General features: G+C 46.2%; 12 protein-coding genes across 12 annotated transcripts; 6 read left to right on the top strand and 6 right to left on the bottom strand.

Moving 5' to 3' along the window:
* Nucleotides 1–1,527: 1,527 nt before the first annotated feature.
* On the bottom strand, nt 1,528–3,811 carry BDV27DRAFT_156547 (mitochondrial distribution and morphology protein; the record flags this gene model as incomplete). The annotated part of the gene is made up of 3 exons (XM_032072354.1): nt 1,528–1,659; nt 1,713–2,935; nt 2,989–3,811. 3 exons carry the CDS (start codon nt 3,809–3,811, stop codon nt 1,528–1,530), a joined length of 2,178 nt encoding a protein of 725 aa, XP_031928859.1.
* A 305-nt stretch (nt 3,812–4,116) lies between these two features.
* BDV27DRAFT_156548 (pre-rRNA-processing protein PNO1) lies at nt 4,117–5,007 on the top strand (the record flags this gene model as incomplete). The annotated part of the gene is made up of 3 exons (XM_032072355.1): nt 4,117–4,192; nt 4,250–4,899; nt 4,951–5,007. The coding sequence occupies 3 exons, from the start codon at nt 4,117–4,119 to the stop codon at nt 5,005–5,007; spliced, it is 783 nt and encodes a 260-aa protein (XP_031928860.1).
* Nucleotides 5,008–5,117: 110 nt separating this feature from the next.
* Nucleotides 5,118–6,217, bottom strand: prs3 (proteasome core particle subunit beta 6). Its single transcript, XM_032078162.1, has 2 exons — nt 5,968–6,217; nt 5,118–5,915 (listed from the first exon to the last, which is right to left on the bottom strand). The coding sequence occupies exons 1-2, from the start codon at nt 6,063–6,065 to the stop codon at nt 5,228–5,230; spliced, it is 786 nt and encodes a 261-aa protein (XP_031928861.1). The 5' UTR covers nt 6,066–6,217; the 3' UTR covers nt 5,118–5,227.
* Nucleotides 6,218–6,347: 130 nt separating this feature from the next.
* BDV27DRAFT_126222 (HCNGP domain-containing protein) lies at nt 6,348–7,558 on the top strand. The gene is made up of 3 exons (XM_032066501.1): nt 6,348–6,596; nt 6,648–6,693; nt 6,749–7,558. Exons 1-3 carry the CDS (start codon nt 6,525–6,527, stop codon nt 7,321–7,323), a joined length of 693 nt encoding a protein of 230 aa, XP_031928862.1. The 5' UTR covers nt 6,348–6,524; the 3' UTR covers nt 7,324–7,558.
* An 875-nt stretch (nt 7,559–8,433) lies between these two features.
* pre4 (proteasome core particle subunit beta 7) lies at nt 8,434–9,547 on the top strand. The gene is made up of 3 exons (XM_032066502.1): nt 8,434–8,627; nt 8,680–8,827; nt 8,890–9,547. Exons 1-3 carry the CDS (start codon nt 8,598–8,600, stop codon nt 9,492–9,494), a joined length of 783 nt encoding a protein of 260 aa, XP_031928863.1. The 5' UTR covers nt 8,434–8,597; the 3' UTR covers nt 9,495–9,547.
* BDV27DRAFT_126227 (fumarylacetoacetate hydrolase family protein) lies at nt 9,548–11,042 on the bottom strand. The gene is made up of 3 exons (XM_032066503.1): nt 10,796–11,042; nt 9,858–10,579; nt 9,548–9,797 (listed from the first exon to the last, which is right to left on the bottom strand). The coding sequence occupies exons 1-3, from the start codon at nt 10,814–10,816 to the stop codon at nt 9,665–9,667; spliced, it is 876 nt and encodes a 291-aa protein (XP_031928864.1). The 5' UTR covers nt 10,817–11,042; the 3' UTR covers nt 9,548–9,664.
* Nucleotides 11,025–11,781, top strand: BDV27DRAFT_126228 (succinate dehydrogenase assembly factor 1). The gene is made up of 4 exons (XM_032066504.1): nt 11,025–11,224; nt 11,302–11,333; nt 11,412–11,623; nt 11,676–11,781. Exons 1-3 carry the CDS (start codon nt 11,144–11,146, stop codon nt 11,533–11,535), a joined length of 237 nt encoding a protein of 78 aa, XP_031928865.1. The 5' UTR covers nt 11,025–11,143; the 3' UTR covers nt 11,536–11,623; nt 11,676–11,781.
* A 186-nt stretch (nt 11,782–11,967) lies between these two features.
* BDV27DRAFT_126229 (Hsp20/alpha crystallin family protein) lies at nt 11,968–12,999 on the top strand. The gene has a single exon (XM_032066505.1). The coding sequence runs from the start codon at nt 12,106–12,108 to the stop codon at nt 12,706–12,708; it is 603 nt and encodes a 200-aa protein (XP_031928866.1). The 5' UTR covers nt 11,968–12,105; the 3' UTR covers nt 12,709–12,999.
* Nucleotides 13,000–14,171: 1,172 nt separating this feature from the next.
* Nucleotides 14,172–17,418, bottom strand: BDV27DRAFT_99667 (uncharacterized protein). The gene is made up of 3 exons (XM_032078163.1): nt 17,384–17,418; nt 17,002–17,321; nt 14,172–16,299 (listed from the first exon to the last, which is right to left on the bottom strand). Exons 2-3 carry the CDS (start codon nt 17,204–17,206, stop codon nt 14,327–14,329), a joined length of 2,178 nt encoding a protein of 725 aa, XP_031928867.1. The 5' UTR covers nt 17,207–17,321; nt 17,384–17,418; the 3' UTR covers nt 14,172–14,326.
* Nucleotides 17,326–17,652, bottom strand: BDV27DRAFT_99680 (uncharacterized protein). The gene has a single exon (XM_032078164.1). The coding sequence runs from the start codon at nt 17,584–17,586 to the stop codon at nt 17,395–17,397; it is 192 nt and encodes a 63-aa protein (XP_031928868.1). The 5' UTR covers nt 17,587–17,652; the 3' UTR covers nt 17,326–17,394.
* Nucleotides 17,653–18,138: 486 nt separating this feature from the next.
* Nucleotides 18,139–19,189, top strand: BDV27DRAFT_144147 (ATG3/ATG10 family protein; the record flags this gene model as incomplete). The annotated part of the gene is made up of 5 exons (XM_032070216.1): nt 18,139–18,183; nt 18,241–18,372; nt 18,520–18,645; nt 18,709–18,927; nt 18,983–19,189. The coding sequence occupies 5 exons, from the start codon at nt 18,139–18,141 to the stop codon at nt 19,187–19,189; spliced, it is 729 nt and encodes a 242-aa protein (XP_031928869.1).
* BDV27DRAFT_99703 (U2 snRNP complex subunit MSL1) lies at nt 18,971–20,056 on the bottom strand. The gene is made up of 3 exons (XM_032078165.1): nt 19,884–20,056; nt 19,617–19,830; nt 18,971–19,564 (listed from the first exon to the last, which is right to left on the bottom strand). Exons 1-3 carry the CDS (start codon nt 19,958–19,960, stop codon nt 19,271–19,273), a joined length of 585 nt encoding a protein of 194 aa, XP_031928870.1. The 5' UTR covers nt 19,961–20,056; the 3' UTR covers nt 18,971–19,270.
* Nucleotides 20,057–20,167: the final 111 nt, after the last annotated feature.

Genomic DNA, 20,167 nt, shown 5'->3' on the forward strand with positions numbered 1-20,167 from the left:
TTTAATGACTGATCAGACCAAGCGTTTTGAAAGCGCAAAAGTGCAGCTAACTAACTTCGGCGACAAAAGTACTCTGCGAGGGCCTAGTAGTTAATTGCGGGGTGATTGGAGGTGATAGCTTGTATACGGGGGTGATGTAGATTTACGGAGAGTAGTAATGGCCACAGCCTCAGCAGTGTACGTCGGGATCGTGGTCACGGATGGTCACGGGCAATGAAATAGAATCGCCGGTCAATGTTGAATTTGTAAGTAACCGATGTCCTGCTGAATGTGGCCTTGGAGGCCCTGCAAAGAGCTCGTTGAGGCTGTTGAAGTGTTGTTGCTACCCTGCCGCGGAAGCTGCTACATAGCAGATTGTGTAGGAGTTGGAGCTCTCAAACTGGAAATGCGGACCACGAGTGGGCGCTAGACTCGGGCGGTTAATTGAGTGGGTGATGGGCGCCGGTTCAGGGGTAAGATAATATTACTACTGTCCTTAGTATATACCTACTTCTTACTACGTACCAGGTAACGTAGGTTATTGTGACCAAGGAAAACAATGAGTATAGATAGTTGAAATAACTTACAGCAACAAATTATAGTAGTACAAGGCACTCTTATTCCATACTAGGTAAATATACTTGACCGTTTACTCTGTGCAGTGGTTATGTGTGGAGTGCATACGAATAGTAATACATATACAGGGCAAATGTATATGTAGTAGATACAGATCATAAAAAATGCTAGATTAGAAGTGTGAGTGGAGGATTCGGAAAATAAAGGGGGAGATGCATCCGTGCTTTATAGTGCATGATATACATAGAGTATACTGAGCCAAAGGAGTACTACTCCGTACTAACTTTTAAATATGTAGTGTTATTATGACTAATAAGTACGTCCTAGGTAACTACTATGTAACTACATAAATACTTAACTAATACAGAGCACCACTAATTTAAGTATATACTACAGTGGGATGCAAAAAATTTGAAACTGCGTTTTTTATTGCCTTTTTATAACCGCCTTCCTAATAGGTCATTATGCCAGTAGAAACCTCTTAACTTTAATGCTGTAGGGTAGGCCTAAGGCGGTATTTAGGGCGGTGAAGCGGTCGGTTTCAAAACTTTTTGCATGAGATTGTATATGTAAACTATTTTCTGTATCAACAAGAATCTATGCAATAGTATGTAGTTCACTGAACTGCTCTAGAGTTTAAGTCTATTACCGCAGATCTATGTATCTTGAGATAGATACCACCCTTTCAAATCTATTTCTATATTGTCGAGCAAAATAGTCAAAACGTAGTATAGAGGTTTAAGGGATGGATGGCAAGGGAAGTAAGCGGAGGTAAATGAGGCGAGATAAAAGGAGCCCAGGTCCTTGCCAATGCTACCTAAGGATGAGGAGATGAGTATGTCAAACAGGAGCGGAGGAAACCACAGCATTTATTCCTCGCCTCGGTGGATAATCATTAAACGCATTTTAATCCCTGAACGCCTTTATTGTCCAGCCCTTGAAACGCCAGTAACCACACATAGAAATACAAGGTCATGCTATATTTCCAGCCATACCCATGAAAATAGCTTGGGCTGCTAATTGGAGGGACCAAAACCCTACCTTCTTGAAACGTCGCTTGCGTGCTTGCTCATCCACAACATCCCGGGCGAATGCGTCATAAACCTACAAGACATCAGTGAGTTCCAACATTGTTCTGAGAGAGACGGTTGACGTACCGCTGCCGAGAGATCATCCATTAAGCCGCTATCGAATATAGTCCAACTGCCGTCGAAATCACCAACTCGCTTGACGAGGCGGCAATTAACAGGGATGAAAGTACGTCGTGAATTGATGTATGCCACAATGGGCCTGATGAGGGCATTGTTTATATATGAGAGATCTCGTGTGAAGAGGGGGACAACTGCCCTGACATTGTTTAAGTGCAGTCGTAAGTCGGTGACTAGAAATCGCCTGTCGTTCTCACTGGCAGTTTCACCAAGCTGAGTTGAGGATTCCAATAATGTATCACGGTACTGAGTAGATGTGACAGTTGCTTCTAGTCGATCGTAAATGCCAGCCATTACCTTGGTTAGGCTTTCATCATTTTCGGCTGGAAACATAATGTCGGCAACAATGTCGACGGTTCCTTCATGTATCCACGAGAATGGCCCTTGTACTCCGCGGTTTAGATGATCAATATTCAGACCATCAATGCGTATCCTGCTATGTTTCTTCCACGGGCTCGTCCTACCATCCTCTCCTACACCGTTGTCTAACTGTGCTCCGGTGAAACTGTGAGTCTGCCGTGGATGAATAGTGAACAGCGAATTGTCAAAAGACCCTGACATCATATTGGCTGACATGAAGTCATAAAACAGCCACTGCTTTCTCAGTTGTGGCAGATCGCAAGAAAATATACTAACGGAAAACGGTCTGAAATTGTCTGGCTGGTAAACCGTGACTAGCACATCGCTCATCTTAAAAGAATCGATCTCGAAGTCTCCGGGGTTGTGTTCATGCCGGTAGGATTTTGGGTCGAGATCATCATCTGACCAATAAACAGACCTGCGGTCAACAACGCCCCGTATTCCTTGAATCTCGACATCACGTAGCAGCCCTTTGCCATTGATCCATTTTGTAAATGATAGTGTGACGTTTACTGTCTCGATCGCCAGGTCAAATTGCGTATAGTTCGTATCCTCTTCTACCGATGAGGGTCGTTGATCCGACAGTTCCAGGTTAGGCCGATCATTAAGTGCTGCAGCCGCAGCCACGGCAGCTGCAGTTTTAGGCGAGCCTTTACTAACATGGCCTGTTCCCTGGCCGGGTCGCCTGGAGACAAAGACATTCTTGAACGTTATTACGCCATCTCTCCACTTGGGGACGATCGCTGACTCGAACACAACTTTCACTCCTGAAGATTTCGTAAGATAGTTACCTATCCACCCAGCCAAGGTTTCTGTATACCTTTAGTAGTAGATCAAAATACAGACATCCAGACCTCGAACATACCTTGAGCGAAAACTGTATTGATAGCGATGATCAACAAGGAGAAGAATGTCGTTGTGCCTAAGACAACCCAGACAACATGCCCTAGGAGTACCCATGAAAAGAGTGCGGTTATCTCGTCGAGATTAAAAGGCCGAACGCTTCGAATCGAGAACCACTTGAATCGTACTTTGAGCCGAGACCAAAAGCCGTTCGCTGCAGCCAATAGCTCCTCTTTGGTTGGCCGGTGCAATTGTGGCATGTGTGGCAAACGGTCAATCAGATGGCGGGTCGATGGCCCTGGCTGTTGGGGCTCAGACATGTCCTGCTTTGACCTTGCGTTCTTCATGTTCACCTTATATTCTGAAGGCTTGACTTTCTCCCAAGAGCTTTCGTTGCTGTATCTCAGAGATTCCATATGTGCCTCCATCTTCGGAGGATCATCCTTGCTCGTGTGGGAGCCTCTTGGTGGGGATGCATTTCTTGATGAGCCGTGAAGCAGCCTTCTATCAAACTTGTAGATCCTGTGGGTGACATGGGATATAATCTTTTCCGGGGCTACCGCACAAGTTGTCCCAGTCTCTACTGCGGTCGAGTTTGGGGATATTCCGAGAACAAGAAAACTACCTGAAGCGAATCGTCTGGTGATCTGTGTCGTCTTCCGGGGAGGTAGGGAGGATATCTTCCTGGTCTGTCTTTTGAACAAAAGGTCGCATATGATGTTATTCGAGTTTGTTGCTGTATCATAAAAATGTGGTGTGCGACTTGCCCAGAGGCCGCGTCCAAGGAAAGGGTTCGCTGCTTCCCAGAAGCTGGTGTACAACCTGCGTCCAAAATTGCTAGACATTATTGCCGTCACATGCTGGAAAATGTATAATGATGATGAGGTGAAACAAGGCCCGTTCCAGTTATTTCAAACAAAGTCCCAGCAGCGCCTTCCAGGACCTCCGATAAGATGTGACAGACAATGTATGCCCGTGGGCTTCTGAGGTCGGGATGTGTCTAGCGTTGGTTCTTGGACAAAAATTGCATGAAATCATAAACCCGCGCCTAAAGACGTTTGTCTTGTTTGCAACCGAAAACTCTAGATTTCCCACTACATCCACCATCCTTTTACAGTACCCGAAAATCATTACCAGCAACCCAAGCAAAATGCCAGCACCAACAGCACTCAAGAGACTTGATCAAACAACAACGTCCGCAGCGCCTGTCACTCAGACCGCTATAGGTATGCTTTATTTACTTTGCCTTGTTGGTCTGCACTAACCTTTCAACTAAATGTTAGATCAAGATGACGAAGTTCTAATTGATGCTCAGACATCAGCGGAGGAAAGTGTACCGGTGCCTGCCTCTACAGACGAAAATGCTCAAGATGCCGACATGCGCATTGATGAGGAAGGTCGGCCAGTTTTTACACCCGCAAAGGATACCAATACTGTATATCGAGTAGAAACTCGGAAGGTTCCTGTTCCTCCTCATAGGTTTTCACCTCTCAAGGCCTCCTGGAGTAGAATATACCCTCCGCTAGTTGAGCACCTCAAGCTACAGGTGCGCATGAATATCAAAAGCAGGGCGGTTGAGCTACGTACTTCTAAATTCACCACCGATACGGGCGCACTACAAAAGGGCGAAGATTTTGTCAAAGCCTTCACTCTCGGGTTTGATGTTGACGACGCCATTGCATTACTCAGATTGGATGACCTTTATATCCGATCATTTGAGATTCGAGATGTTAAAGCATCGCTTCATGGAGAACACCTTAGCCGCGCTATTGGACGGATTGCAGGCAAAGATGGCAAACTTAAGCACTCAATAGAAAATGCTACCCGTACCAGGATTGTCCTCGCAGATCAAAAAATACACCTATTGGGTGGCTATCGCAATATTCTGGTTGCCCAGGAAGCTGTTGTTAGCTTGATTCTCGGAAGCCCACCGGTATGTCTGCCCGCCTGGCTCCTAGGATATCCAAATACTAACTTGCAACAGGGCAAAGTATATGGTAACTTGCGCAAAGTGGCATCACGCATGAAAGAGCGCTTTTAATGCCCGCACACAGCTATTTTCTCTATTTATCTTCCTCTTAGATCTCTTTTGACCATGGTACTGGCGTTAAAGGTTGAAAAGAAATTGGTTTCGACATAATTGACATGATGGTGAAGAAAAAGTGGCTTACACCAGAATTATCCTATCCATGCTTTCATACCATGAGTAACGAAATATCGGAATGAACTTGATGAGACACAACGTCGAGTATACCCTCCTTCTAGTCCTTTTTCAGTGGGGTGTAGATCTCTTCTATCCCATTTGTCGTAATAACCATCATTTGCAACCCATCTCCAACTTCGATATGTCGCTCCACAGCGCTAGTAAATGCATCACGCACGAGCCTTTCGACGGTCTCCCTGGGTAATGGCTCAGGCTTCTTGGGTTCGAGAGCATGCCCCTCCCCACTGCCGGGAATGTATTGGTTCTTGAAGTTGACTTGGTTATCCAAGAACGGCATGATCAAACTGGCAGCGGATCCGGCTGCTCTGCACTGCTCTCTTTCGTATGAGCCTACCGGATCGTAGCTGTACAACGCTCCTTTGCCCTCTTCATCCAAACCGGCCAGAATAGCATGCACATAGTAAGGGAAGAAACGCTTTTGGTAAAGAATGGTCGACAATCGCTGAGCGCATGCTCTGACAGACATGGGCTTCCCGTGTTGATACTTGTACATCTTTACCACTGTGTCTAATCTTTCTTTCAGAGCTTGGCCATCCGCAGCGAAGCCCACAACTGACAATATAATATGGGCACCCTCGCCAGTATCATCATCACCGCCAATTTTGAAAACCTTAGGAGCATAGCGAGAGTTGATGTTATACCCTGCCACCGAACGAGTGTCTCCAGCAAGGATAGCAAAGTCAGCACCTGTGATACCCAAAGTGGAGCCGCCGTTGTCAGTGTACCTATGTAGGTCAGTTCCAGCGCCCAAACTACTTATAAGAGTTGGGCACATACGGGTAAAACGAGTGTTCTTTGTTTGGGGCGTTTTTTGGATGAGAGAAGGAGTAGCCAACGGCGTCGCTCTGAGGTTGGTGGCCCATGAAAGACATCATCTTCTAAGGTGTATCTCGGTATCGACCAAAGTTAGAAGATAATTCAAAGTGAGTACAGGTTGAATGTAGCGTGTATTTAGCCACTTGGATAACCTAGAAGGCTTCTGGATTAAAATGAATCTCGATTGGGGGAAGAAGTTGAGTAGTTCTTGGGTGGAGCTATTGTAGTAGTATTATCACCGTGACGCGGTGTAGTTAGCTGCCTTCGGCTTATATAAGCCGATAGCTTAGTTAGTTACAGCTTCCTTCTCGACTGAAACATGAACTGTCTTTCCACTACTAGCAGAACAGCGCAGTACGTATGCATTGGAATAATTAAACCCGACTCGGGCTCAGACTTGTGGCTGCTGCTTTGACTGGCAAATAACGGTAGAAGAGTTCAGTCTTAACCATACTCTATAGCTTGCAAAACGAGAGTGCACGCACCTAAACGACTGATGAGACATAAGACCTACAATCATGCTAGGCCTTGGAGCGTACGAAAGCAGCAGCGAGGATGAGGTTGAGAAGAGGGTCCCCTCCGCAACGAAGGTGATATACACAAGCTCAATTTGTACATATATTTGAGGCTAAGCTGTTCAGTTCGTTAAGGGGCAGCCAGTTGAACTTCCGAAATCAGCGTATGCGGGTATGTTCATATTCATCCTTTCTGTTGCCCACGTCTAATCGTACATCACTTCTAGTGCCTGATAAGTGCCCAAGTTTGCCAGAGACGGCTACCAGCCGAGAAACCAGAGGTCCTATTCTTGGACCATCACATGAAGAAGCACACCCAGAGCCGCACTCCAGCGAGCGATCCCGCTTGTCCACATCCCATACACTGATTCATGACTTAACATTACCCCCGGTTCCGAATTTAGATATACCTCTCTCACCTCCTGGCTCACCCGATGCCAACGCGAATGCAAAATTCGCCCATTTCCTATCGTTGAAGAAACAAGGGGTTCATTTCAATGAGAAGTTAGCTTTCTCAACATCCTTAAAGAACCCCAGCTTACTCAAAAAATTGATGGAGCATGCGGGAATTGATGGCCAGATGCAATATTCCACCTCCTTGCCGTCTGAAGTATGGGACATGTCGGGTCTACCAAGATGGGGTTTTAAAGAAGAACTATTGAAGTCACAGAAGCAGTTTCACCAGAAAACCGAACAGCAGTGGAGTGCAGGCCAGAGAGATACAATTGACTTTGTTGCCGCCGCAACTGCTGATTCCACTGGTGTGAGGTCAATCTCCAATTCACGAACAAGACCATGTTAACTCTTCGTTAGCATGATCAGACCCTACTCATTTGGGAACTCTTCGGTGCCCAAACGGACAATTGTTGACGCCAGAGAAAAGAATATCATAGTACTGATATAAATGTGCTATGCAAAACAAGAGCACCAGGACTTTCTTCGTACCCCATCTTAATCCATGACTCAAAAGGCAATTGTATATATACGATATTCGTTTAGCTCAACAAAGGAGCAACAGTACCAGCTCCGGCCTATAATCTTTTCCTTGCTACATTAAAAGAAAAATATTGTAGAATTATTATTTAACTAGGGTGTTTGTTGTAAATAATGTGATAATAGAGGTACAGAAAAAGTTGTGTATAGTAGGTACCCGTCTCACCGCCGACCCCCATTTTCAGTAGGGGATCGGCTACGGCTCAATGTCATTCCCAGCTCAACGTCATTTTCTCTATCTAGCTCAATGAAAACGCTATAAAATCGTTTTTTTCTATATATATAAAGCTATAAAATGATCCCCCTGGATATCTATATATACAGATTTTCAGATGCCCTGTTTTCCTGGCTCGATGAGGCCGGTGTTGGAGTAGTATCGAGTTTCTTACCGAGCCGCTTTATAAAGGCCCTATTCTCCTGACAATACTTTCTAGTTGTAGAATACTAATAAGCCTCAATATCGGCCGTATTTTTGGCCTTAATATGACACTGTATATTTTCTGTATATATTAGACCATCTATTTTGACCTGGTATTTAGATCTTGAGATAGAATTATATCTTCAATAGTGTTGAAGTTACGCGCCAATTTGGTGATATTAATATATTTTTCTACGCGACTTTCTTTATTATACGCGTGTAGGGCCTTTTGAATAAGCTGTTCCTCAGCTTTATATATGTATAGATTCCATTTTTTGTGTGGTGTGAATAGCTTCAAAAATAATAGAAATATTGATATATAGAAACAATGACGTTGAGCTGGGAATGACGTTGAGCCGTAGCCGATCCCCTACTGAAAATGGGGGTCGGCGGTGAGACGGGCAGTGATGTACTGATAAGTTGGGAGAGACTCGCTAAGCGCGTAGACACTACAAGTTCCGATAAGCGCGCCGGGAGTGGGCGTTGCTAACGTAACAACGAGCTCCGTCAGCTCTCTACTGCCTAGCTTCAACCGAGTGTGTATTACCCAGTTTACCAACTCAACTCTTAAAGTCGCCAAATTGAATCTAACTAAGCCCTTTACTCTGACCCGCCTTTTCAATATCGCTAGCCGTTCGATATATCATAATATTCCACCTTTCACCATGAACCATTATCCTGAAGTCTGGGGTCGGGTAAGTGCCCTATTACACGAATGCTCCAACGTTTCTAACCATCTACCTTAAGCCTAGGGATGATATCTACGGGCCTTACAACCCCTCATACCTTCAGACCACTGGGCCAAAAACCCACACTCAGTCTCCTGCTGTGACTGGGACGTCGGTAATAGCGGTCAAGTTCAACGGTGGCGTGGCGATCGCTGCTGATAACTTGGGTATGGTCGCAGGCCTTTAATGTTACGTGGGAAGCTCCTAGTGAAGATATTGACTTTTTCAGCATCGTACGGGTCTCTCGCTCGGTTCACCGATGTCAAACGCCTGCGTGTATTCGGCGACTCTGCTGTGGTTGGCTTCAGCGGCGATGTATCAGACATGCAATACATCGATCGTCTTCTGGAATCTATTGACATCCGAGAAAATTATTCGACACATGGTAATATGCTGAACGCAAAAAACCTCCATACGTACCTTTCCAAGGTCCTTTATAAACGTCGCTCCGAATTCAACCCCCTCTGGAATCACATTCTCGTTGCGGGGTTTGATGAAGACAAGAAACCGTTCCTCAGCTCAGCCGACCTTCTCGGTACTACATATTCAGCACCGCATCTCGCAACTGGGTTTGGTGCGCATCTTGCTATCCCCATCCTGCGTCGGCTGTTCCCTGAAGAGAAGCCCCTCGAGGAAATCAGTAAGGGTGAGGCAGAAGCGGCTTTGAGGGAATGCCTTAAGGTTCTGTGGTACCGAGATGCGCGGAGTCTGGATAAATATTCAATTGCAGTGATCACGGCGGAGGGAGTTGAGGTCAAGGAAGACCAAGTGATCGAGGCCCAGAGCTGGGCGTTCGCTGAGTCTATCAGGGGGTATGGAGCTCAGGTTAACTAGGTATAGCTTTGGGCATCCGCAAGAATTTTACTAGCAAAGCATTACAATTTTCATGACTAAACAAAATCCTAATCGGCAGAGAGGATTCATGGTTACTATGTTTCCATAGCAGAAAAGGCAAAACTCTCGTAGTACCTGTTAAACATTTATCCAGCCCCATACTATCTCTTTCATAGCTTGGATGATGGCTTTTCAAAGGCGACTCGGTTAACGCATGAACCCACATCTTCCAAAGAGACCTCTACCTGATCGCCATTTGTAAGCCAAGCCGGAGGCTTCCGGCCCATCCCAACACCCTGGGGCCTACGAAGGGACATGTAAGTATTTTGTCCTTGGAGGGGGAGGAAGGGGAATACAACTCACGTTCCCGTGAAGATTAGGTCACCAGGTAGCAGAGTGGTGCCTTGAGAGAGAAATGATACCGTCTGGGCAACCCCGAATATCATATCTTTGGTTGATGATGACTGGACTGTTTGACCGTTGACTTTAGTTGAGATATTTAAGGCGTTGGGATTGCGGATCAGCTTTGTAGAGACGATGCCTGGTCCAAAAGGTGCCCAACCATCGAAGCCTTTGCCCAAACCCCATTGTCCTCCGCCACGTTTGAGTTGCCACTCACGATGGGAAATATCGTTTCCTACAGCATACCCGAGTACATAATCCAAAGCTTGCTCCTCCGGAATACTCTTGGCTTCCTTGCCAATGACGACAACCAACTCGCATTCATAGTCCAGGCCCTCCCCGTCTTGCGCCATAGAACATACGGGGATATCATCACGCGGACCAGTAATGGCTGTGATGGGCTTGTAGAAGAGGACCGGATACTTAGGGATGGGGAGGTTGGATTCTCTCGCATGTTGCTCATAGTTCAATCCCAAACAGCGCACCGTTACAATGTCCTCCCTCGCCAGTGGTGCGAGGAGCGTTTTAACCTCAGCGACTTGGTCTGTGACTTGGTGCTGGCCAAAAATATCCCCTTGAATCACCTGTGCCCTAGTCGCCTTTCCAATGTCACTGGTACCAGTGGGCATGATGGCATCACCATAATAAATGTGACCATCTGTAGCTAGAAAGCGAATGAGACGCTACATGGAAGAGGGGAGAAGTAGTCAGCTTACTTGATGGGAATGAAGACGAAATAGAGATTGAAATCAGATAATATGGTAGAATAACCAAGGCCAATGGCTATTTCTTCGTGCCAGTTACATGAGACATGTATGGTATAAGGCCGACAGCCCCAGATATTAATATGGGTAGGGGTAGGGGTATGGGTATGGACGGAATAGATTAGGTATACTTACAGAGAAGGTAGTCATTTTCATATCGGTGTACCTCTAAACCACATGGAGAAGAATGGAAGATAGCAGGAGGATCGATCCTACTACTTGTATAGTCCCGACATCAGGTCTTTCATGTTCTTCTGATTTAAATCGTACCCCGTACATATTTACCTTATGGGCTATCTATCTCTCGGCCGGGAAAAGGAGATATCCGCTCGCGTCTCTCCCAGATTGGCGGGGACCGGAGATTGGCGCTAGCACAGTTGCGACTTACCCGTGATTTTCCCTTGTCCAACGCCGAAACATCCACCCAATGGTGTGCTGAGCAAATTCCACATCGCCCTTTCGTGACATCGTGTGCAAAAAGTCATGGCCCGATTATCAGGTCTCCAGAGGGAGGTCTTGTCTCTCTATCGGAAATGCTTGCGAGAAACTCGAAAGAAGCCCTTAGTAAGCAACAGACCTCTCTGAATTATCATTTGAATAAACATACATCTAGACTAATACAGTGTCCTATCCCGGCTTAGGAGACGAGAAGTAATTTTAAGACTTACGCTAGGTATGTCCCTGCTTAAATGGCAATGGTGTTCTGACCCGCTGAACGTTACGTGGAGGATTTGTTCATGACTTGACACAGGATGGAATTTGAAAAATATATCTCCGTCAACAAAAAGGATTTCAATGCCATTGAGTATTTACTGCGCAAAGGGCACAGGCAGCTTGAGATGTATTCCTCCCCTGGAATTCGCAATATCCGGTAGCTTCCATTGGATGATCAAGCACTATCTGCAGACATAGATTGGTCCGGAGCGGTGTTTGGGGGGGGGAGGAGGATATTGTAATAGCTTCGTATGTACAATTGCAGTGTCTAGTAATCTACTGTATATCTAACCATGAAAAGACATTTCCGTCTCCAAGCCTGTTTCCTGAGGTAACCATGTCATGTGATCTATCTTTAACCAGCACTGAAGCTTCGGGCAACTTCTAGTACATACCGTACTCAGCTGACAAGGAGTTCCTTTATCTTATCAATCGCTATCACATGGCGAAAGCTCCAGAGCCATCTGGGGATCTTCGTGGAATATACTCGTCTCTCCCAGCGCATTCGGTTTCCTTATACTTACAAACAAATAGTATATGGTAGCTCTTTCTAGAATACAATATTATAGATACAAAAATGGGTAGCTAAATTGTATCATTTACCCATCGTCACTCAAATTCCACGAAATACATCAATATCTACTATCTTTGACTTGACGCTACTTAAGTCTCTCCGAATCGCTTCTGATACACCACCAAGCCCTCAATTATTACGCGAGTCATTTCAGAACATGGCTTTTCTCCCCAATTTCTCCAGCGACTTTGCTCCTTTGTTTCATTTACTTGAAGACTATGATGTCCATCAAGCATGCCGCCCAAAGCCAAGGACTACACCTGTTCGCTCCTTCACACCTCGATTTGATGTCTATGAATTAAACAACAATTACCATCTTAATGGAGAGCTGCCTGGTGTTAACCAAGCCAGTATCGACATTGAGTTCATCGATCCTCATACATTGGTTATTAAGGGCCGCGTGGAGCGCAGGTATCGGGAGAGCGCATCCAATACCAACGAGCAGGCTGAAGTTCTCAATGATGCTTCTTCTGTCAAGTCACTCCAACCAACGGTTGAAGATGAAGATGAAGGGGCAAGTGACGCAGCGTCTGCTGGTTCATCGACCAAATCTTCAGAGCAGGTAGCCGTTCAGGAGCAGACCAAGCCGCGCTACAAATATTGGATCACCGAGCGCCCAGTCGGCGACTTCCATCGAGCCTTTACCTTTCCGACGAGAATAGACCAAGATACAGTCAAGGCTACTCTGAAAGATGGGATCCTCTCAGTTATTGTCCCAAAGGAACCTGCCCCTACTTTAAAGAAAATTCGTGTTGAGTAAACTGCCAACTGTTGGGCCCCTACAGTACCGACGATGGGCCTCATGCGATTTAACACCGGACTCTCTAATATAACTCAGTTATAAACTTGGAAGATGTCTAGTTATACGAGGCTTTGAAAAGAGTTGACCAAGTATATATGTTGAATTGACATGCTACGGCTGGTTTGAGCATTAACGGGTTGTGCGGGTTATTTAAGTTTGTATTTGGGTTTTTGTGGTTGTATGACTTGTATCATAAGCAACTTTATGACGGTTTAATGAAGAATTGACCTATTTTCCAACCTGGTGCTATGGTTTATCTTGTGATTATGACTAGGTCAGTAACTGATCTAAGAAACGCCAATAGTTCGAGGGTATGCCATTAGTGTAACCCCCCTTGCGTCTTGCAAAGGAGCTGGGCCGATGTGCATATGTGTATACATACTCAGATCCGTGTATGCAGTGGTATCGTTACTTTCATATGGGTATCCATACGGTTTGGGGTATAACCCCAAAGGTTGGACATCAACGTGGTGTAGCCCGAGAAGTTGTGAGCTGCAAGAAGCAAAATGTGATGTATGGGATGATACGAGTATATGACCACGTGTACACTGCCTGAAAGTAACCATACTGTACTATCTATCTTATGATACTTATTTTCTTTTTCATTCATCGTCTTGGAATACAGATGGAAAAGCTAAGCGTAGGGTTTCGCCTCAGATGGTGACGCGGTTGTTGATCGCTTTGAGCCTGCTTATTGATGAGACACCACCGAGCAGAATTGAAACCCCAAGCGATGTTGTCTGTTGGATAGATCCATTTCCACTTAAACTGCATGTTACCAGGCGGTCGGGTCCTTAGTTTGGGTACTGCATCTTCCTTCTCGATCTACCCCACTTTGTATGTGAATTGTCAACCGCTACCTTAGGAAGGTCCTACTCATGTAGTGTACTACTATAGTAATCAACTGCTAAACATTGCTTCACCGCTATGTTGTCCCGTGTCGCTTATTTCGAAGCTCACACTTATGGGCCCCCTTCACATCGTGAAATCGTATCTACAGAGAGAATGAGAGAGAGGGATATACGAAAGAAAGAAAAGAAAGAAAAGAACGCCAAGTTAAAAAAAGGCTTTTGGTGAATATGGGCCGCACAGTTCATGTTTCTTTCTCTCCATATTAGAAATTAGGAAAAGGGCAGCAAAGAGAGGGGGGCAAAAAAGAAAAAAATAAGAAACAAAAATTGATGGGGTATGAGTTGCTTGACTGCCCATTGAAAACAGTAGTAAGATGGAAGATTGGAACAATAGTGTTTTAGTAACAAAAGTCATCGACACGGGTATATCCAAAAGCAAGCCAAAAACCTCACACAGTGAGACTTTTGACAAATATATTAACGCCACACAAACACAACCCCCTCCCCCCTCCTCCCCAAAGAGAAATAAAAAACAAAGGGATTAACGATAGATTAAACGTGATTCTACCGCGTACAGATCAGGTTGGTTTTGCTGGTTTGCTAACATGCGCCACATGCGGAGTTTTCTTGACGATACCACTCCCCCGGATTTGACCGACGTGGGGTGAACATGTAAGACTGGTCGCTGTTACGACTAGCGTCAGTTGTCCTTTGGTTCAAATTCTCTAACCCTGTGTCACGGCCATAGCTGAGTCTCGCATTACGGGTTGCGAAACTTTCATAGAGCTGTTCGTCGGATATGGTATCGTCGGCTGTTGGAATTGTGGCTGTATCTGGTATGCGTTTGAAGGAAGTGAGGCTCCACTAGAGGAAGATTCCAGGTGGCGTAGCTGAGTGCAGTACCGAGAAAGGGATACCGTGTGACCAGAGCGTTGTGGCGAAGCAATGGACAAGCTTCTTGGGCGTCCGCTGGTTGATATCTGTGGTGTCTCATGGCACATTGTTGCCATGTTTGTTGACCAACCATGGGAGACCCCTATAGGGCTCATTCTAGGTCTTTGAAGACTTAGGTGGCGGTAGATAGGAAGCTGCTGGCTCAGCCCCGAGTGAGTTTCTACATTGCACAACTCAGCGCCTCCGAGTGTAAACCTGCGATATCCTGAAGGCCGTTGCGTTAATTCTTGAGAATCAAGAGAAGCCCTAGTGCGATTGTCTTGTAGAGAGCGAACTGATGCAGCGGAGCTGTACCCGCTATCTACTTTTCTGTGCGAATGCGAAACCCTTCTCGGGTGGGGAACTTCTTGACAAGTCTCCCTCATGAAGTCTATGGGGGTTTCCTCATCAGATACATATATAGCTTCGTCTTCCACTTCCTTAGCATAGAATCCATTGGATGTTGCGATAACCGGCGATTTCTCAAAAGAGAATGGACTTGTCGGTAAATCTTCGTATCTTATAATGTCGGGAGATGATGGGATCTGTACGATAGACGTAGACGGCTTATTCATAAGGAAACTCGCCACATTCCTGTTATTCGCTGATACCCCGTTGGGGCCATCGGCTCCGATGTACTCGGAGACTGGGACGGCCACAGGGCCCCGAATTTCTTCAGGTCCGATTTGATAGTCATCCATGTCCGGAGAACTTGATGTAGCAATCACAGATGGATCATCTTGAGTCAAATGATCTCTGCTCCAACGTAGCTCTGTTGTATGTATGGCACTGGCGTCCTGAGTCGGACTGTTTGGCCTGAGTCGACTTCGGTCGCTGGGGCAAGGGGAAGCTGAGCCGTTCACTACCCGTAAAGACCCCAGCTTGAGGGCTCCCAAATGGGTGTACCCGAAGTCACCAGGCGTTGGCGGGCGAACCTCAGCAAGCGAATTAGTGTGTTGCAACACAGTATCCTCGCAATCTATTAGTGGCCACTGGAATAGCTGAGGCGGCTCGTCTGTACAGCTGAGCGGGAACCCTAGCTCTTGTCCAATTGGTGACGGGCATCGACGAGCCGCACCTCTTACTGATCGTCTCGTGGCGATCCCAGGGCGCGTAAGTAAAGAGCGCCGACGGATCAAGGAGAAGCCCGGGCTATCTATCATGAAATGGGTGTTCGAAGACGCTGCTTCTTCAAGGCTACTTTGGTGCATGGCGCTTCTTGTATCCTGTGCAGGTGAATTGACTGAATAGGACCTCCTTGGCGACCCTGGCTGAACCGACGGAGATCGAGGCTCACTGTGTAGGGTAACTGACTGCCTCGATGGCTGAACAGAAGCTCGCCTGCACAAAGGTCCCGTTATACCTGAGTGGGAAGTGTCTAGGCGGAGGCGAACATGATTTGGCTCTCCGGATAAGGGCTGGCGCTTTCCAGATCCATTGACACCTGTCCATGGCGCCTCAGACTGCAATGAAACCGAGGGGATTGACTGCGACCTTCGGTCATTAGCTTCCAGGTCAGGCGAACCGATAGAAACGGAAGTAACAGTCGATGAGTCTTGCCAGGGAGCACGATTGGGTGCCACAGGAGAACCGGCGCTAGAAGTTTGACGGGGTGAACGGAAGCTTGCTGAACGGGAGGTGAAAGTCGATGGTGGCTTTGACAACCGGTTTGATCGGCGCTGTTTGTTTCCACTTTGTATAGAGAGGAAACTCCCCATGACTTGGGGGTGACAACAAAACACAATAGAGGCTGAGACTCCTGATACTGCCAAATCAAATTAGATATGAATATATATCCTAGCAAAGACACAAGCAGATGTGCAGCCACACGGATGTCAATAGTTTGCGAAAAGCATCTAGGAGTGTTTCTTCTGTCTGAGAATTCCCAATGATGGGGTCAACCTCCTTTCAATGTTGTAGTTTCTGACGTTGACGGCTCGCTACTGTCTGCACATGCTACTGCTTACAAACCTCGGTTGATGTCGACGGTTTGTTGCAGATGAACAAGCTTCGAAAAGTTTTAGATAGTCAAAAATGCAAAGGTTTCCAGATTCTGTTTTTAGAAGCTTGGTAGCCTGGAGAAGTGACCTGTTGCGGAGATGAAAAGGTGCAAGGTTGGAGAAAGTGCCGTAAGAGTCTGGGACGATAATCGAAGAAAGACTCGTGGTTATATCTAACGACCAAGCAAGGCATGCAAAAAGAAATGGCTAGGATAAAGAAGCGATGATGTTGATGGACGAAGAAGCTATACAGCACTATAAAAAACAAACACAGCTTATCCTTGAAACGAGATGAAGAACGGTACCCGAAGAAGAAAAGCGAGAAGCCAACAAAGAAGCGGAATACGAGCAGGGTCAAATTGGAGACAAGTAAGGGAAAAATAAGATACATAACGAAGTGGAGAGAGATAGGATTGCCATGGTTGAGCATGCAAGAAACACCTAAAAATGACGAATGCGTTACCCACTGGCGCTACAGTTCCCGTGGGGAACGGAATTGGGAACGAGATGACGGATCATCGCGGTCGGAGGGCGACGAAGGTTGAGATGCGAGCCAGGTTGACAAGGCCATTGTACTGTACGTACTCCATACCTACAAAGTACAAACACAATCCTGGTGGGTATACCCCGTAAATAGTAATTGGGGGGGGTGGAAGAACAACACGACACCATGAACGAACACGGACAGGCCGAATGTTACAGAAGCCGAAATGCAGCTAGAAGCGCCTGAGAGACAAAGCGGAAAAATCATTGATCGAATGATGAACCGCTTGAGGTCATGGAAGTCCTGCTTAGTTAATTTAGCTAATCACCTACTTAGTAAATAGTGGGGATTGATTTGCTTAATACCAATACCTCTGCTAGTTGGGAGCGTGGCTATGAATCTTGGCCGTGCCGCAAACAGGAAACCATCGAAAAAAGGGGAGAAAAAAAAAAGGTTCAGCCACGATGATGGCCATTGCATACAAAAAAAGTAAGAAATAATGATCGTCGGAACAAATAGTAATTATCTCACTATTAACTAGAGTACTATCGATGACGATGGACTTCATTCTCTTTTTGAGATTTTTTATATGTAAACAAACACAAAAGGCAAAAGAAAAGAGAAGGGAAAAAAGGGAGAAAGAAAGAAAGAAAGAAAGAAAGAAAGAAAGTGAAAGGGAGGTAGACTTAGAAAATCGTATCAATACGCAGTACAGTGATTAGGTACTTACTGTGTACCTACTCAGGCTGGGCTGGCTTACGTACTGTACAGTCATGATACTTAGATACATGTCTGATAGGGATTTCCATGAACTCAGCCACAAAACCCCCACACTCCATTATCAGGATCTATGATCTGTTCATTAGGCTGGCGATCCTTACCGCTCTCTACATAGTAAAGTATTTCCCCCCCCCCCTTTCCTTTCTTTGTCTCTTAGCCGAATCTGGGTTCAGTGTTCGGGTTCGCCGATCTGTATTGTGAACTCTTAGCTGGATTGATGGGCACATACTGCTGCCGCAAACAATCGTAAAAGATTGTTCTTAGCCCAAAAACGGCGTTGGATCGAGACAACGCATACCGGATCGGTGTGCATCTAGAGGAGTCAGCAGAGATCACGTCAATGCAAAAAGTGTCTGCTGCAGTTGTTACCCGCCGGTCAGTGGAGGTAGAATTACACCGCGTCTTTACCAGTCGCATGGCATCATCTTCACTCTCGAGCCAGGGGGTTTTATCGGCCTTTCCTCTTCTCACATCAGAGGAATTCGAATGCGCATGTCGCGCCTTCCTGGATCGCATTCATGTGTTGGGCAACTTAGATAGGGTGGGATGGTCATCAATTCGATTTGTACAACAGGTAGCAGCTGCCTTTTCCTTGGTGTTATTTCCAAAGTCCGTCCTATGACAATTGGTCTGATTATCGATGGCTGTGTTTCAAAATTGAATGCGGGGCCTCTTCTTTCTCTTGCTTCCGCGCCTACTTTTTTCTAACTAGTTCTTTTAGGCAACCGGTCCCGTTCTGAAGATATCGCGGAGCATTCACAATGCCAGTATTCCCTACTACGATGACACCCTGTCCGCACCCGTAGATATTGAAGAACCGCAAGTGGAGATTTGTGAAGATGATCCTGTCCGTGGAAAATCATTTGTGCCATTGTACATTCTTGGTATCATCTGACCAGTATCTCAACAGGAGGCCCTCATTCGTGCATCCAACTCTAGCAACTGTTTACACATAGAACATGACGTTATTCTCTCCCCCACATACCAAGTTCCTGTTTTGTATTTCACGTTACGGCGGGACAGTTATCCCGGGCCGTTGGGGATAGATGAAGTCTACCAATATCTGGTACCAGACCAGTACAGAAGGGAACTTCAAGAGGTTGGTGTCATGGGTGGCATTAGTTTCGGAGTATGTGCAAATGATTCTTGGGACCTTTCCGTCCATTGTCGCTTATGATTCGTAGTACCATCCACAATCCGGAACTCCGGCGTTCTTCGTTCACCCATGCAATACCGCAGACGCTATGAAGCAAATCGCAGGCCAGCAGCGGGTTACGCCCGAGGCGTATCTCATTATATGGCTCGGTATGGTTGGCAATCGCCTGAGTCTCCCTCTGCCACATGAACTCTTTGCAACAGAGGGCATGAAAAACCCCCAAGGTCTAGGTTAAATTATTTTGAAGCAGGCACAGCTTGGCGAGAGTTCTCTGTTCCTCCCAACTCTTTCCCGGCCATTTTGTGGTCATAAAAGCTTAGTCTTCGTCCGACGAATCTTCCATGGGCACATCACTTTCCTCGTCCATTGGGGCTTCTCCTTCATCACTTTCCTCCTCACGGGGCCGTTTGACTCCCTGAGATGCAGCCTCCCCATTCGCTTCCCCAGTGGGTCTTGAGGGTAATGCGGTTGAACCAGGAGGCCCGCTGAAGATGGACTTTTGAAGATCTGTTGAGGCGCCTCCAGCTGATGCAGCAACAGTGGTCGGCACATTGTAGGCCCCACGGAGCCTCGCAATCACATCCGATGTACCTTTAGCATAGACAATTTTCTAGATCCCAAATGAGTGAGCATGGCATGGTACAATATGAAGTAGAACGTACCATCTGTTTCCCAAAAAATTCAAACCCCTGAAGAGCGCGCATTGCTTGAGTACTCGCCTGGACGTCTTTGAATACAATATGGGCTTGGCCGCGCATCTTTTTTGTTTTCATAGCCACGACATCTAAAACCGTACCGTAGGTGGAAAAAAGCATATAGAGCGAGAGACGTAGGTCATATTTTGGAAGCTTATCTGGAAGATTGGCACAATAGAGACTGGAGGATTGTCAGAAGCTTTGGTGTTGAATCTAGGAGGGGGTTTCACTGACGTTTGGTTTGGAAGGCCAGCGGCTGAAGCGGGTTTGCCCGAAGGATTAATGCGCGTAGGAGCTACTTTCGATGCCATTTCTTATCACTTATAAGCTTTGCAATTTCTTAATACGAGGCGAGGTAGTGGAGAAAGCCAGGGAGAGGAGGATGTTATTAGGAGCTAAGATGAAAAATAAGGGCGGTGATACTGTTGCTGGTACGGAGTATCTAGCGTGCTATTGGACTAGCCTGAGAGAAGATCATGTGATATGTTATATAATCACCCGCCCGCGTCATCGATGGT

This window comes from Aspergillus caelatus, assembly GCF_009193585.1.
Source record: "Aspergillus caelatus strain CBS 763.97 unplaced genomic scaffold BDV27scaffold_62, whole genome shotgun sequence".
NCBI lineage: Eukaryota > Fungi > Ascomycota > Eurotiomycetes > Eurotiales > Aspergillaceae > Aspergillus > Aspergillus caelatus.

Bases quoted from the DNA above. Each gene is read 5' to 3' on its own strand.
- BDV27DRAFT_99703 (XM_032078165.1), bottom strand. From the start codon at position 19,960: ATGGCATCGAAAGTAGCTCCTACGCGCATTAATCCTTCGGGCAAACCC. The intron at 19,831-19,883 runs GTCAGTGAAACC...ACAATCCTCCAG, and splicing joins GCTGGCCTTCCAAACCAAAC to TCTCTATTGTGCCAATCTTC. The intron at 19,565-19,616 runs GTACGTTCTACT...TTTGGGATCTAG, and splicing joins AATTTTTTGGGAAACAGATG to AAAATTGTCTATGCTAAAGG.
- BDV27DRAFT_99680 (XM_032078164.1), bottom strand. From the start codon at position 17,586: ATGAAGTCCATCGTCATCGATAGTACTCTAGTTAATAGTGAGATAATT.
- BDV27DRAFT_126228 (XM_032066504.1), top strand. From the start codon at position 11,144: ATGGCCCGATTATCAGGTCTCCAGAGGGAGGTCTTGTCTCTCTATCGG. The intron at 11,225-11,301 runs GTAAGCAACAGA...ATCCCGGCTTAG, and splicing joins AAACTCGAAAGAAGCCCTTA to GAGACGAGAAGTAATTTTAA. The intron at 11,334-11,411 runs GTATGTCCCTGC...GACTTGACACAG, and splicing joins AATTTTAAGACTTACGCTAG to GATGGAATTTGAAAAATATA.
- BDV27DRAFT_126222 (XM_032066501.1), top strand. From the start codon at position 6,525: ATGCTAGGCCTTGGAGCGTACGAAAGCAGCAGCGAGGATGAGGTTGAG. The intron at 6,597-6,647 runs GTGATATACACA...TAAGCTGTTCAG, and splicing joins GGGTCCCCTCCGCAACGAAG to TTCGTTAAGGGGCAGCCAGT. The intron at 6,694-6,748 runs GTATGTTCATAT...CATCACTTCTAG, and splicing joins TCCGAAATCAGCGTATGCGG to TGCCTGATAAGTGCCCAAGT.
- BDV27DRAFT_126229 (XM_032066505.1), top strand. From the start codon at position 12,106: ATGGCTTTTCTCCCCAATTTCTCCAGCGACTTTGCTCCTTTGTTTCAT.
- pre4 (XM_032066502.1), top strand. From the start codon at position 8,598: ATGAACCATTATCCTGAAGTCTGGGGTCGG. The intron at 8,628-8,679 runs GTAAGTGCCCTA...ATCTACCTTAAG, and splicing joins ATCCTGAAGTCTGGGGTCGG to CCTAGGGATGATATCTACGG. The intron at 8,828-8,889 runs GTATGGTCGCAG...TGACTTTTTCAG, and splicing joins GATCGCTGCTGATAACTTGG to CATCGTACGGGTCTCTCGCT.
- BDV27DRAFT_126227 (XM_032066503.1), bottom strand. From the start codon at position 10,816: ATGAAAATGACTACCTTCTCT. The intron at 10,580-10,795 runs GTAAGTATACCT...TCTTCCATGTAG, and splicing joins TGAAAATGACTACCTTCTCT to CGTCTCATTCGCTTTCTAGC. The intron at 9,798-9,857 runs GTGAGTTGTATT...GTCCCTTCGTAG, and splicing joins GACCTAATCTTCACGGGAAC to GCCCCAGGGTGTTGGGATGG.
- prs3 (XM_032078162.1), bottom strand. From the start codon at position 6,065: ATGATGTCTTTCATGGGCCACCAACCTCAGAGCGACGCCGTTGGCTAC. The intron at 5,916-5,967 runs GTATGTGCCCAA...TGACCTACATAG, and splicing joins AAAGAACACTCGTTTTACCC to GTACACTGACAACGGCGGCT.
- BDV27DRAFT_99667 (XM_032078163.1), bottom strand. From the start codon at position 17,206: ATGGTGTCGTGTTGTTCTTCCACCCCCCCCAATTACTATTTACGGGGT. The intron at 16,300-17,001 runs GTGGGTAACGCA...TTGATTTGGCAG, and splicing joins CCACGGGAACTGTAGCGCCA to TATCAGGAGTCTCAGCCTCT.